This window comes from Oreochromis aureus, linkage group 15, assembly GCF_013358895.1.
Source record: "Oreochromis aureus strain Israel breed Guangdong linkage group 15, ZZ_aureus, whole genome shotgun sequence".
Classification (NCBI taxonomy): Eukaryota; Metazoa; Chordata; class Actinopteri; order Cichliformes; family Cichlidae; genus Oreochromis; species Oreochromis aureus.
Genome location: NC_052956.1, coordinates 13,862,068 through 13,875,701, shown reverse-complemented (window position 1 = coordinate 13,875,701; position 13,634 = coordinate 13,862,068). Strand labels below are relative to the sequence as shown.

The window sequence follows — 13,634 nt, the reverse complement described above, 5'->3', positions numbered from 1 at the left end:
AAGTCATATGTAAATGCACAATACTGTCATGGTCTGTCAATAATGGAGTTTTAGACCCAAAATGCAAAAAAGGGAAACAGGCGAGCTGTAACAAAAAGTGAGGAGTTTATTTTGGCTGTTAAAAAATGTCCAGAGAGAAAAACATAAAGGGCAAGGGAGAAATGTGAAACAAAGTCTGAAAGGGAAAAGTAAACTACATACAAAGTTAAAGGACCACAAAAAATCGGGAAACACTGAGTGCATGCAAACAAAAGCTCTGACAAACGGCTAATGGGAGGACAGCACTATTTATCTGTACCCACACAGAAGGGCAAGCAGGGAGGTGGAGACAAAAGGGGAAAGCAAGACACAGCTGAACTAAATCACGGCGGATGAGAAAAGGGAAGTAAGACCAAGAGCAAGACTCAAGGGACAACTAACTATCACAATTAAGTGGGAAGTGAGAAGAGATAACTAAACAGGGAAACACAGTCACATGGATGACCCTAATACAGAAGTACTGGGACAAGAGGAAGGAACAATAACCTCTAATGCAACCAGGAACTCAGAAGAACACTCAAGAATCAAAAAGAATCATTAAAACCACAAAAACAAAACTTGAAAGTCAAAAATACTTGAAAAATCCTGGGACAAATGGCCCATTATTTTGTATTTGATAAATACAAATAATCCAATTATAATCTAACCGCTTAAATCAGGGCACTTAAACATAAAAGAAAAAAATCTAAAATTCGACTTGTGGTGTATATCATAATTAGTCACTGCTATCAGATGCGGCCTCAAACTGTGGATGTTTCTTGGCTCAAGTTTGTGATTTTTTTTTGTATTTCCTCCTAACCTCTGCCAAATCCACCCTGCTCCTCTTCCTCTCTGTGAGTTTACACCTCACTTAAAGTCAAAGGGCATCTGCTCCTGCCGGCAGTGTTTGTCCTCAGAAGTAGTGTGCCAAAGTAAATTTCCTTTTTAATCTCTGCTAATTACTGACCCAGTCAAACAGACCATTTACTCACTAACAGCATATGGTGGTTGGATAGGTAAGAATGCACATCACAAATGCAGGTTTTTTGTTATGCATATCTTTATTGAAGCTGACCAATCAGTGCACATTTGGACGTGGGGCATTTAGATAATCTGATTGGTGCATTTACAGGAGGCGGGGCACCAAGAGGCAACATCTGGGTGGTTGCAGCCCAACTGCTGCTTCAGCTCGGGACAGTTATTGTACTTATCAGAGAAGGGACAGGGGTTGGCTGTGAGAGAGAGAAAAGCATAAAGAACATAGATAATTACTTATATTGTACAGTTTAGACAACAGTTTTAGGTTAGCTTTGTTTATCAGCTAAAATAAATTTAGCTATCAGATGATCTATCTGGTTTGGTGCTTAGTTCAGATAAAATAATTGTTGTGGATGATTTTAACATCCATTTAGATACCCGGAAATGACAGCTTCAACATTGCAATTACTCCAATATTAGACTCAATTTGCTTTTCTCAGAATGTAAAAGAGGCTTTAGACTTTAATCACACTCTGGATCTTGTTCTGACATATGGCATAAAAGCTGAACATTTAACACTATTGCCTGAAAACCCTCTTCTGTCTGATCATTTATTGATAACATTGGTTAATACATTTAATTAAAGTGGATGCCATTCTGAAAGTGCTGTAACAAAATTTATGCATATAATCCCCAGTGTATTATTGTAGGGTCTTTAACTTACAATATAAAGTGCCTTGAGCTGACTGTTGTTGTGATTTGGCTCTATATTGAAGAGCTGCCAAATCTTGCAACCAGAAAATGCGTGCAACTTTATTATATGTGGTGCACACAGAATCAATGTAACTTTATCTTTACACAATATATTACTTTATCAAAGGCTTACACTGAGATTTCCCTAAAGGTCTGCAAAACAGAAACATGTATATCTCACCTTGTTTACAACTATTATATTCCTATAGGATATTTGTACTTACTGCACAGGTTGTTTTCACAGGCGTTGGGACAGTCACCGCAGGAGGGTCCTTTCTTGTAGGGTTGGGTAAACTGGTAGTTTCCACTGTAATTGTAGGTCAGACAATCAAATATTAAACATTACAGCAAACACTAACGCTGGATGTCATCCCAAACATGTCAAAGTTATCCTATGAGAACTCAAAGCAACTATGAAATACTATTTCATGACAAATTAAATGCAAATTTCTATGCATTAAATGAATTACAAAATCCACATATTCTTCTTGAAGGAACTGCAATTCAATCACTGCTCCTAGTGATCATTTCATCATTGTGTATATTAGAAATCACTAATGACTTAGCTTATGAGGGTCTAAAATGTATAAATAATACTGATACAGGATGCAGACAAAAGAGGAAGTTCAAAAGATTAAAAGATGCCATTTTATACAACACATCATTATGGCAAGATGCTATATACGTACGGTGGGCAGTAATGGCAGACGTAGAAGTACTTGTAAGCAGAGTTGGGACAGTAGGCCATAGCACAGCCGATCTGATTAGACCTGTACCAAACAACCTGCACAGAGAGACAAAATACAAATGTTTCTTAAAGCCAGGGTTTGGGCTTAAGAATCACTTTTAGTTAAGTGCATGTATATGTATCACTGTACCTGTGTGTAGTGTCCCACCACTCCTCCATTGATAGATCCCACTCCATAGCTGAAGTCCTTCACCTCGTCATACCAGGACTGGATCACATTGCTCCAAGTGTTCTGGAAGCTGGAATAGTATAGATTTTCCCCACAGCCGCTGGCTACATTTAAAGAAGAAGAGGACAGAGATACGTTCATCAGGTTGGTGAGACTTTTTAAATCCCAAAACAAATAAATGCTCAGTTCGAGATCACTCATCAAAAAAAAATTTATCATCATCATCATCATCATCATCATCATCATCATCTTGTGAAATCAAAGGACTTGAAAAAAGCATCTTTGCAAAATATTGCCCAATAAATGAACGATGATTATGGCAGTACAGAAAAATAACACTTTTTAAAATTTAGAGAAACAAACAGAAACCATAAAAGAATTACAAAATGTTAACAAACCAAACTTTTAAGATGGTGATTCATAATGTGCAGTTATATGCATCTTTCCCTGTTTTTCTGTGTTGCACTGCAATGCCACTCTCAATCTGACATTGAGAGTGACGTAAAAAACAAACACACAAGTGCTTTTTTTTTTCTGTGCTTTTGTGGTGTTTTTTGTAAGGCGCGAGGAGTAATGAGGAACTTACTGCTGATCACTCTGTAGCTGGCAGGACTATGCCCCATGGAGCAGGTGTTAGCCCACCTCTGAGCAGTGGCTTCAGCCTCGTTGTTCCAGTTCTGCAGGGAGCAGAGGACAAGACGGCCCGTTAAATCAGAACATGTAGATAAGAACAAATGTGTACACAAAAAAGTGCTGTGTGCTTTCATTCATTAAGCTGAACATGACACAACAGTATAATGTTAGTTGTGCAAGGCATTAACATTATGTAATAACTTCTGAGTTTTACCATCTTCAACATGTTGCTCGCAGTAGGTTGAACATTTCTCCTCAGAGCATTGTGCTTGTTCACAATCTCATTCTTCTCAGTTGTAGTGGTCACTAAATGAAAGCAGTTAAAGCAAATTAACACCTTGAATGAGAGATTAAATATAGTTCATATCAGTCAAGATTTATGTATGAATAACTACTACACTCACCCTGCTTCAGATGTGATTTTCAGAGATGAGAGAGAAAATAATGGTCAAAAATTATTGCTCAAAAAACCAAGAAATAACTAGATGAAAACAACATTAAAGAGGTTATATGACTTTACTTACCCCCAAGGTGCCAGGCACCTGAAGGACTGCAGTGAGGCCCAGAGCGCACAGCAGAGGAAAAGTGTAAAACAGCATGGTTGATTCGAAGACTGTCAATGACTGCATGAGCCTGCAGGTCTCATTTATAGAGCCAGCACCACTCAGACATGCGTGAAACGGTAAAACGTCATAACAATGACATTAAGCAATAATGAGCATTAGTAAATGCTTAATTCATCATTTGTAAAGCATTACTCATCCTTAGTACATAATCTGTGGCGAGGGAAATACATGTTTCTTTTTTATTAATGAGCTCATAAATAATGTGTTCATGTTCATTATTTATAAAGTCAAAGTGATAGGGAAAGTGTTTACATGCACATTTATTTATATATTTAATCATTAACTCATTGTGAGTGTGTTAGCAGAGGTTTTATAAAAACTTATTTGATATTGTAATTTATGGTTTATTCAGACAGTTATTATTTTAAACAAGTTTTTTAAATCTAAAAGTCTAATTAGAAATACTATTACTGGTCAAACTATGAATTTTTCTTATTGAATTCTTTTTGTGATCACTCTTAAGGAATGGACCCTATTGGGTCTGCTCCTCTTACTCTCTGCGAGTTTAACCCTGCCATAAAGTTAAATGCTAACGGCCCTTGGGCTAACAGCAGTGCTTGTCCTCAGAGTTGACCATCAAAGTAATTTTCTTCTTTAATCTCTGCTAATTGCTTAACATGTCAAGCAAACCATTTACTCTCCTAGAGCATAAAATTTTTATATTTTTCATATGGCAGTTTAAGGGAACAAAGCTAGGAAGACACAACACGAATGCATGTTTTTAATAAGCATATGTTTGTTGAAGCTGGAGTCAGCACATATGTGGGATTTAGATAATCTGATTGGCGCACTTGCAAGAAGTGGGAAACCACGAAGTCACAGTTGGGTAGTTGGAGCTCCACTGTTGCTTCAGTTTGGGACAGTTACTGTGATAAAGAAGCATAAAACAAAAGCATAAAAATAATTTTTTTTATCCAAAAAATAATTTTTTTGTAACCTTCCTCACCATTTAAGAATATTTATGTTATCTTTGTTTAGCAGTAGAGCTAATCTGTGGTCATGAATAAAATTGTATAAATTATATTCCGATTGGATGTTTCTACTTACGGCACAGTTTGTTTTCAGAGGCGTTGGGGAATTCACCGCAGCAAGTTTCCTACTTGTAGGGTCGAGCAAACTGATAGTTTCCACTGCAAACAAACTGTGTTTGAATTAGTTGCTCATATTTCACACATCACCTTTGCTTCTAATGATAATTTCATTACTGTGTGTATAAGAAAGCTCTCAGTAACTGAACAGGTTTCACAATACACAGATAATAATGAAAGAGAAAATGAATACATTCAGGATAAAACAAAGGAAATTTGCTTGATGTTACTTTTAATCTCAAATTCATTTTGTATTACATGATGCTTCAAAGCATTTGGATCCATTCACTGCAAAGTACTCTTCAGCAATCAGATATATTCATTTGAAGTGAGTAAATATTTTTTAAGAGACATCATCACTACAGAATGCTTTATACTCATGGTGGGCAGTATTGGCAGACATGGAAGTACTTGTATTGGGAGTTGAGACAGTAGGCCATAGCACAGCTGATCTGATTGGAGTTGTGGCGAATCACCTGTGGAAGGATACATTTATAGAGATATAGATAGATTGAAACATCGGTTAATAGAGTGGAGTGGCATTCAGTAGCATTACCTCAAGTAAGGGTCCCTGAGTTATACTATATATACTATATGTCTCTATATTTATATAAAACTGTACATGTGACAGGAGGATAGCAGCAAGAGTAAAAGGGAAGGTTTACAAGATGGTAGTAAGACCAGATATGATGTATGGTTTAGGGATTGTGGCTTGGACAAAAAGACAGGAGGTCTTATGATTTTCATTGGGAGTGACCAGGATAGAAATCAGTGCATCAGGGTGTTACGTTCCCCTAAAAGGGTCCAGGCGATGAAGGGGAAGTAACAAAAAGTGCTGAAGTCCTTCACCTCGTCGTTCTAGGTCTGGATTACGTTGCTCCAGGTGTTCTGAAAGCTGGACATGTACAGATTTTCCCCACAGTCGCTGGCTAAGAGGAGGAGTGAGATACTTTAATCAGTGTGGTGACACTTTTTAAATCGCAAAACAAATGAGCGCTCAATTTAAAAGCACTCATCAAAGAAAATTCGTCTTCATCGTCTTTGTGAAATCAAGTGTGAGTGCTCACATTAAGAACTCAAAGGAAATTTGCTGTCTTGCCTTGTGAAATCTAGGAAAGTGATGATGACGATGGGCCCCTTCAGAAAACAATAAAGGAAACATGATTACATCAGTACAGAAAAAAGACAAACATAAAATAGCAGTTAAACCTAGACCAACAACACGAGAAATAAGGATTTTTTTTTCTGTCCAACATGTAAGGATTCATTATGTGCTGCTATTTGCATGCTTCTGTGTGTTTCCATACATGGTGTTCTACTACTGATTCAAAATGACTGATTGCTTGTGGTTACTGGATTAAAGCAGTCAAAGAAACAGGAACTTACTGCTGATCGCTCCGTTACTGGCAGGACTGTGACTCATAGAGCAGGTATTGGCCCATTTCTTAGCATTTGCCTGTTTTACCATCTTCTACATGTTGCAGGAGCTTCCATGTGGTACTGAGGCAGGTTATTGGCCGGTCGTTAGATGGTGAGGGTCTCTTCTGGGGTGAGGGTCTCCTGATCCTTAGGGAGCAGGACAGTCCATCCTTCAGTTAGCCATTCTGGGTGTGTTTCAACTATTAGCAGCCTTGCTATTTGTGCTGCCAGACACTCAAGGAGTGCAGTCAGCTTCTTCAACCAGTAGGCATGAATCATGGCAGGACCTGGTGCTGTCCAACTCTTCATACCGGAGACCTTTCCTGGGATGTTTGTCAATGTGATGGTTACTGGACCCTGTTCGGGAGATTCCTGTGTTCTGCTCTTAAATCCACTAGCCGCTGAGCATTGCGATTATGGATTGTGTCCTTCTCCTATATGCTAGTTCAGTTTTGCTCCATCTCCAACATTGGTGGGGCTATTCTCATACTGTTCTCTTGCTACTGGGAGTACACCTTAGATGGTTCTGTGGAGTAAGGCTAGTTTATTCTCCTGGGTTCTATCTCTCTAGTGTACCTCTTCAAGCAGCTGGCTGTGAGTCTTTGCTCAGCAGTTTCCAAGGCCTCGGGTACCAAGGCACCTTCTTCATCGCACCTTTCTGCAACTGTGATAGTTGGCTAACTCCCCTCTGTGCTACCTTGATCTTGATCTTGATCTTTAGTCTCCTTCTCCATGGAGGGTACTGCTCCTTGTGGCTGTTCATCTTGTAACCAGCCATCTCACGGATCACTGCTACTGTGGTGTAGATCAGCTGACTAGTCTCTGTGATGGACGCAGTAGGGATTGTCCTTAGTGCTGCATTCACATCTTCTAGTAGACCTTCAGAGGGTACTTCACGTAATATTGGTAGCCCTTACAGAGGCTCCAGATTTACAGCTTTGCCATGATCCTATCTTTTAGGTTAGTTACTCTCCCACTTAATGTTGTTTCTTCCATCGTACTTGGGCTGTGGTACCCAATCTTGGGTGGGGGGTGATCATATCTGCCCCTGACCTGTCGTCCTGGCTCCCTCTTGCGGTAGCATTTGTGTTGTACCTCGTTGATCTCTAGCTGTGACAGCAGTTCCTTCTACCAAATATTGGAACACTGAGCTACTAGTTGTTTTGCCATCCGTCTGGATGGTGGGTATCGAAGATCATATTGAACTCCTCATTAAGTGCATCTTTACTGCTTCCACAGGAAGTAAGAGGATAATTAGCTAGGTGCTGCTAATCAAATACAGTCTAACTGAACTTTAACAAATGTGACCAACCATATAAAAGCAGAGGTTTTGGCATTTTTTTCTGGTCTGAAACATTTGTGTGTGTGTTATAATTTTTCTCTGTTGTTTTGATGCAATTCCCCAATCAGGAACTGTCACGGCTGGGCAGCCGGTGAGTTTAAGGTACGGACCCAAAAAGCAGACACGGGAGAACTGAACTGAAGTTAAACAAAAAGCGAGCCTTTATTTGGGCTGATACAAGAATCAAAACCAAAAACAAGAAGAGGACTACACGAACATGAACCTCATGAATAAAGAAACACTAAACCCGACAAGTAAGACAAGACTATGACTTTGACTATGACTAACATAGGGAAATATAGGCAGACAACCTGACAACGAATAGTAACAGAGAAAAGACTTAAATACACGCATGAGGTGATCAGGGGAAGTGGAGACATATGAGGAAACAGCTGACTAGAATGAACATAATGACGCCACATGGGTAGTGAGCCAAAACACAATGAACATGGAAGCAAGACTTTCGAAATAAACAGTAAACATGACGAGATGCAGACATGACAACATGAAGTGCAAGGGAGACCAAAACACAGGGGCGAAGACACAAGGGGAATCTACTAAACAATGAATAATAACAGCAACCTAGTCATAATACAAATTAACTAAATAAGCTAAAATGAAACTAGAACATGAATGCATAATAAAACACAGTGAAACTCAAAACACTGGGTCGCATGACCCAGGACCGTGACAAGGAACATCATTCTCACCACTCTCAATGCAGTTCTCGAAACAGTAAAGGCTGTTTTCATAACGTAAGCTCACCTGTGCAAAAGATGCTCAAAACACCGTTTTCAAAATATGCCAAATCAGTCAATCACTTCAGCTCTGTGATTCACAAATGGAAACTCTTTCACCTACTTTTTAAGACTTAGAAATCAAATAGTTTGATTTCTTTCAAAACCTTAGCGACTTTGAAAAGAGCTCTGCAAAAATATTGGTCTAATGTAGAGTAACAGTGGAGAGGCGGGGCAAGCAGGTGAGTAACTGGTGTTTTTTCAGTAGCAGTAGGGCAGCTGGAGGATACAAGTGGAGATGTTTAACCATAATACAAATCGTTCCCAAAAGGTTGATTCTGTTCATCTGGACGTAACATTTTCAGTGGGAGAAATGTTTCGTCACTCCTCCAAGTGACTTCTTCAGTCTCAGCTGACTGCAGGTTTCCCCAGCCTCGCATATTAATGATCAGTTCATTGATCATTAATATGCAAATTCTCATGAGAATCAGCCTTTATTGCATATTAAATTCTCACGAGAACTGGCATATTAATGATCTATGAACTGACCTTCAGGCCCATTATTCATTCAGTGGTGCTAGTTTCAGTCATTGTGCAATGTACTGTTTATAAGGTTGGGGAAACCTGCAGTCAGCTGAGACTGAAGAAATCACTTGGATGAGTGATGAAATATTTCTCCCACTGAAAATGCTACCTCCAGATGAACAGAATCAACCTTTTGGGATTTACTTGCCTGGATGATTGAGCATGCATCAAGACAATACAAATCATTATGTTTGGTAGACCAGCACAGACACTTCATATCAAATGTCAAGCACTTTTGTGGTGATTTTTGTCAGCCACAACACTGGGGCACCTTGCTGTCATTGATTTGACCATGAGCTCCAGCCAGCGAAAGCTTAGCCAAAATTGGGAGAAGCAACAGGACGATGATCCCAATCATAGCAGCAAGTGAGCCCCCTCGTTCACAAGGAGGGATCCGATTTGTTTTATATTTTGTCTCAACTCTGTTCTTTTTTCCTGGTCTCTGCTGCTGCTGCAGTGTGTCAGCATGAAGGGAGCAGAAGCCATAAGATGAAGAAACTCCTTCCAGCTCCACTGTTCACTGATATGAGCAGAGAGGCTTTTTTTGGCATGCGCTCAAGGTTACAGAAATGTGGTCCAAGTGTTTATTTTCAATAAAACAAGTTTGTTATCGTATGGAAAGGGAACTAATTTTCACACAATGGCAGTCCGTGCGACAGTGTGGCAATAGGAAATCTAATGTTTAAGTTGGAATGGAAATTTTGATGGGCTGAAACGAAAACACACGCCACTTAGCGAAAAGTGGAAACTCAAGGCAAGGAAAAAAAGAATCCAGTTGGGATGAATTCCAACCATACGAGCCTGTAGCTCTATCTGTGCTCCTCACTGGTAGACTGCATGAGCCTGCCTCACACAGACACAACCTTATGTGAACCAGGAACCCGCTGTGTAGCTGGGACATGTGGGGTTGACCCCTGATGAGAAGCACTCTCAGCCTCAGATGCAGAAAAGTAGGAGCATAGACTCTCTGAAGGTGCGCTGTAGTAACTGGCACCAAGATGTTAGGAGCAGATCATTTAAGTCCTGTTAGCTCTGAGGTGGGGTCTCCACAGATCGGACTAGTTTGTCCAGCACGTCTCACAGCTGCGTGATTGGACTGAGATCTGTGGTATGCAGTGATGCAGACATTCAACGCACCACAACATGGAACTAATTAAGTAAAACACAAAATGCTATTGATGGTGGTTTTTTTGTGATTTAAAAGAAAAAATCTCTTAACAAATCCATCCTGTTGGGTCTGCTGCTCTTCCTCTCTGCCAGTTTACACGTCTCCTGAGATTAGAGGGCATCTGCCCGCCACCGGCAGTGTTCGTCCTGTAAAAACCGTGTGTGACAAAGTAAACTTCCTCTTCAATCTCTGCTAATTACTGAACACATCAAATAGACCATTTACTCTATAACAGCATAACAAGTTGACTTTTTTGTATGTGGTGATTTTAGGTGACCAAGCTAAGAGACACAACACAAATGCAAGTTTTTAATAAGCATATCTTTATTGAAGCTGACCAGTCTGCAGATATGTGGCATTTAGATAATCTGATTGGTGCAATCGCAAGAAGTGGGAAACCACGAAGTCACAGTTGGGTGATTGTAGCTCCACTGTTGCTTCACTTCGCGACAGTCAATGTATTCATCAGACTAATACAGAAGCATTAAACAGTAGCATAAACCATATATTTTGTAACCTCCCTCACCATTTAAGAATATTTATTTTATCATTGTTTAGCAACTGCTCAAAGTAGAGCTAATCTGTGATCATGAATAAATTGTACAAATTATATTCTGATTGGATGTTACTTACTGCATAGTTTGTTTTCACAGGCGTTGGGGCAGTCACCGCACAGGAAGGTCCCCTCTTCTAGGGACCTTGTAGGTCAGACCATCAAATACTAAACATTACAGCAAACACTGGATATCAGCCCAAAGTTGTCACTATTTTCTAGTTGCTCGTGTTTCACCCATCAACTTTGCTTCTACTGATAATTTTATTGTGTGTATAAGAAAGCACTCAGTAGAGTAGCTGAACAGGTTTCACAATACACAGATAATAACGAAACAGAAAATGAATACATTCAGGGTAAAACAAAGGAAATTATATTTTACTTTTACTTCTAAATTCATTTTGTATTGTATGATGCTCCAAAGCATTTGGATCCATTTACCGCAAATTACTCTTCAACAATCATATATATTCATTTGAAGTGAATAAAAACTATTTAATAAACATCATCACTACAGGATGCTTTATACTCAGGGTGGGCAGTATTGGCAGACATAGAAGTACTTGTATTTGGAGTTGAGACAGTAGGCCATAGCACAGCCGATCTGATTGGAGTTGTGCCAAACCACCTGTGGAAGGATACATATATCCAGTAGGATTACCTCAAGTAAGGGTCCCTGAGTTATACTATATATACTATATGTCTCTATATTTATATTAAACAGTACCTGTGGAGGATAGCAGCAAGACTAAAAGAGAAATTTTACAAGTTGGTAGTAAGACCTGATACGATGTATGGTTTAGGGATGGTGGCTTGTGCAAAAAGACAGGAGGTCTTAAGATTTTTATTGGGAGTGACCAGGATGGACATGATTAGAAATCAATGCATCAGGGGGATATGTCTGTTTGAGTGGTTTCGAGATAAAGATAGAGAGGCAAGACTGAGATGGCTTGGACATGTGCAGGGGAAGGATACAGGATATACTTGACAAAGGGTTTTGAAGCTGGAGCTGCCAGACAGGAGGAAAAGAGGAAGACCTCAGAGAAGGTTCATGGGTGTAGTGAAGAAGGAAGAAGGGTTGGTGTGACAGAAGAGGAGAGGCAGAGGATCTACTGTGGCGACTCCTAAAGGGAGTAGCCCAAAGAAGAAGATGAAGAAGAACCTGTGTTTAGCGTCCCACCACTCCTCCATTGATAGATCCCACTCCATAGCTGAAGTCCTTCACCTCGTCGTTCTAGGTCTGGATTATGTTGCTCCAGGTGTTCTGAAAGCTGGACATGTACAGATTTTCCCCACAGCCGCTGGCTAAGATGAGGCAATGGATACTTTAATCAGTGTGGTGACACTTTTTAAATCGCACAATGAATGAGTGCTCACATTAAGAACCCAAAGGAAATTTGCTGTCTTGCCTTGTGAAATCTAAGAAATTGATGACGACGGTGGGCCCCTTCAGAAAACGGTCAAATAAATGAAATATGATTACAGTACAGAAAAAAGACAAACATAAAATAACACTAAAACTTAAACCAACAAAATGTCATGAGAAACAAGGTTAATATTTCTTTTTTATTTGTCCAACATATAAGGATTTATAATGTGCTGCTATTTGAACGCTTCTGTGATTTTCTGTGTATGCCCTTCGACTACTTAAAAAATTACTGATTCCTTGTAGTTACTAAATTAAAACAGTCAAAGAAACGGGAACTTACTGCTGATCGCTCTGTTACTGGTTGGCCTGTGACTCATGGATCAGGTATCGGCTTATTCTCAGCACTGGCTCCAGCCTTGTTGTTCCATCTCTTTGGAGAGCAGAGCAAAAGAATGGCCATTTAATCTTTAATGTTTGAATAACACATTGTTGTCTGCAAAACTCTTTTGTTTATGCTTATTGTAAGCTCTGTTAAAGCTGTAATAAGCAAGTCTTGTTCAGAGGAAACGTTATTAACTCATGTCAATCGCATATTTGAGATTATTACACAAATACTCCAGAGTGCACAGCAGAGGAAAGCTGTACATCATCGCAGTTACCTGTCACTCCCACCCTGTCACCCTCCAAGAGCCCCACATGTGTGATTTATACAGGCAGGACCACTTAGGCATGAGTGAAACAAACAGACAAATTCAAGGACTCGTGAAAGAACAACCACACCTGCCTGTCCCACACCTGGGACAAGTCCCTGGTCATGTCTGTGTGTCGCAGGTGTGTGTTTTCACTGCACCCCTGTGATAAATTTTTTTTTTCTATGTATAGTTTCCTTTTGCTGTAATTTTGAATATCAAACAGAAGATTGCATTAAACTCCTCATTAAGTGCATCCTTACTGCTTCCATGGGAAATAAAAGGATAATTAGCCAGGTGCTGCTAATCAAATGAATTCTAACTGAACTTTAACAAATGTGACCATCCATGTAAAAGCACAGGTTTTGGCAGTTTGTCTAGTCTGAAACATTCAGCTCTGTGTTAGAATTTTTCTCCATATGTTTCGATGCTTTGAAAAAGACTTTTTTCATAGCGCAATCTCATCCGTGCAAAAGACACTCATATCACCTTTTTCAAAACAGTCAGTCAATCACTTCAGCTCTGTGAGTCACAAATAAAAACCCTTTCACCACATTTTTAAACCTTAGAGGCCAAATTGTTTGACTTTTATCGAAACCTTACTGACTTTGGAAAGAGCTCTGAAAAAATTGGGGACATGCGACAGGACGGTGATCTCAATCACAGCAGCAAATCTACAACAGAACAGCTGGAAAAGAAAACAATCAATGTGATGTAATGGTTTAGTCAAAGTCCAAATGCTGTGTTGGGACATAAAGA

The 13,634-nt window shown here is 39.5% G+C and overlaps 1 protein-coding gene across 1 annotated transcript; it reads right to left on the bottom strand.

Moving 5' to 3' along the window:
• Positions 1-1,083: 1,083 nt before the first annotated feature.
• Positions 1,084-3,900, bottom strand: LOC116324155 (serotriflin). The gene is made up of 8 exons (XM_031744722.2): positions 3,824-3,900; positions 3,704-3,707; positions 3,514-3,605; positions 3,253-3,343; positions 2,628-2,770; positions 2,439-2,533; positions 1,974-2,056; positions 1,084-1,250 (listed from the first exon to the last, which is right to left on the bottom strand). The coding sequence occupies exons 1-8, from the start codon at positions 3,896-3,898 to the stop codon at positions 1,123-1,125; spliced, it is 711 nt and encodes a 236-aa protein (XP_031600582.2). The 5' UTR covers positions 3,899-3,900; the 3' UTR covers positions 1,084-1,122.
• Between the last annotated feature and the right edge of the window lie 9,734 nt (positions 3,901-13,634).

Excerpts from the sequence above, each read along its gene's own strand:
- LOC116324155 (XM_031744722.2), bottom strand. The coding sequence starts at position 3,898 with ATGCTGTTTTACACTTTTCCTCTGCTGTGCGCTCTGGGCCTCACTGCA. Across the intron at positions 3,344-3,513 it reads CGAGCAACATGTTGAAGATG|AACTGGAACAACGAGGCTGA; the intron begins GTAAAACTCAGA and ends TGCTCCCTGCAG. Across the intron at positions 2,534-2,627 it reads TGGTGGGACACTACACACAG|GTTGTTTGGTACAGGTCTAA; the intron begins GTACAGTGATAC and ends CTCTCTGTGCAG.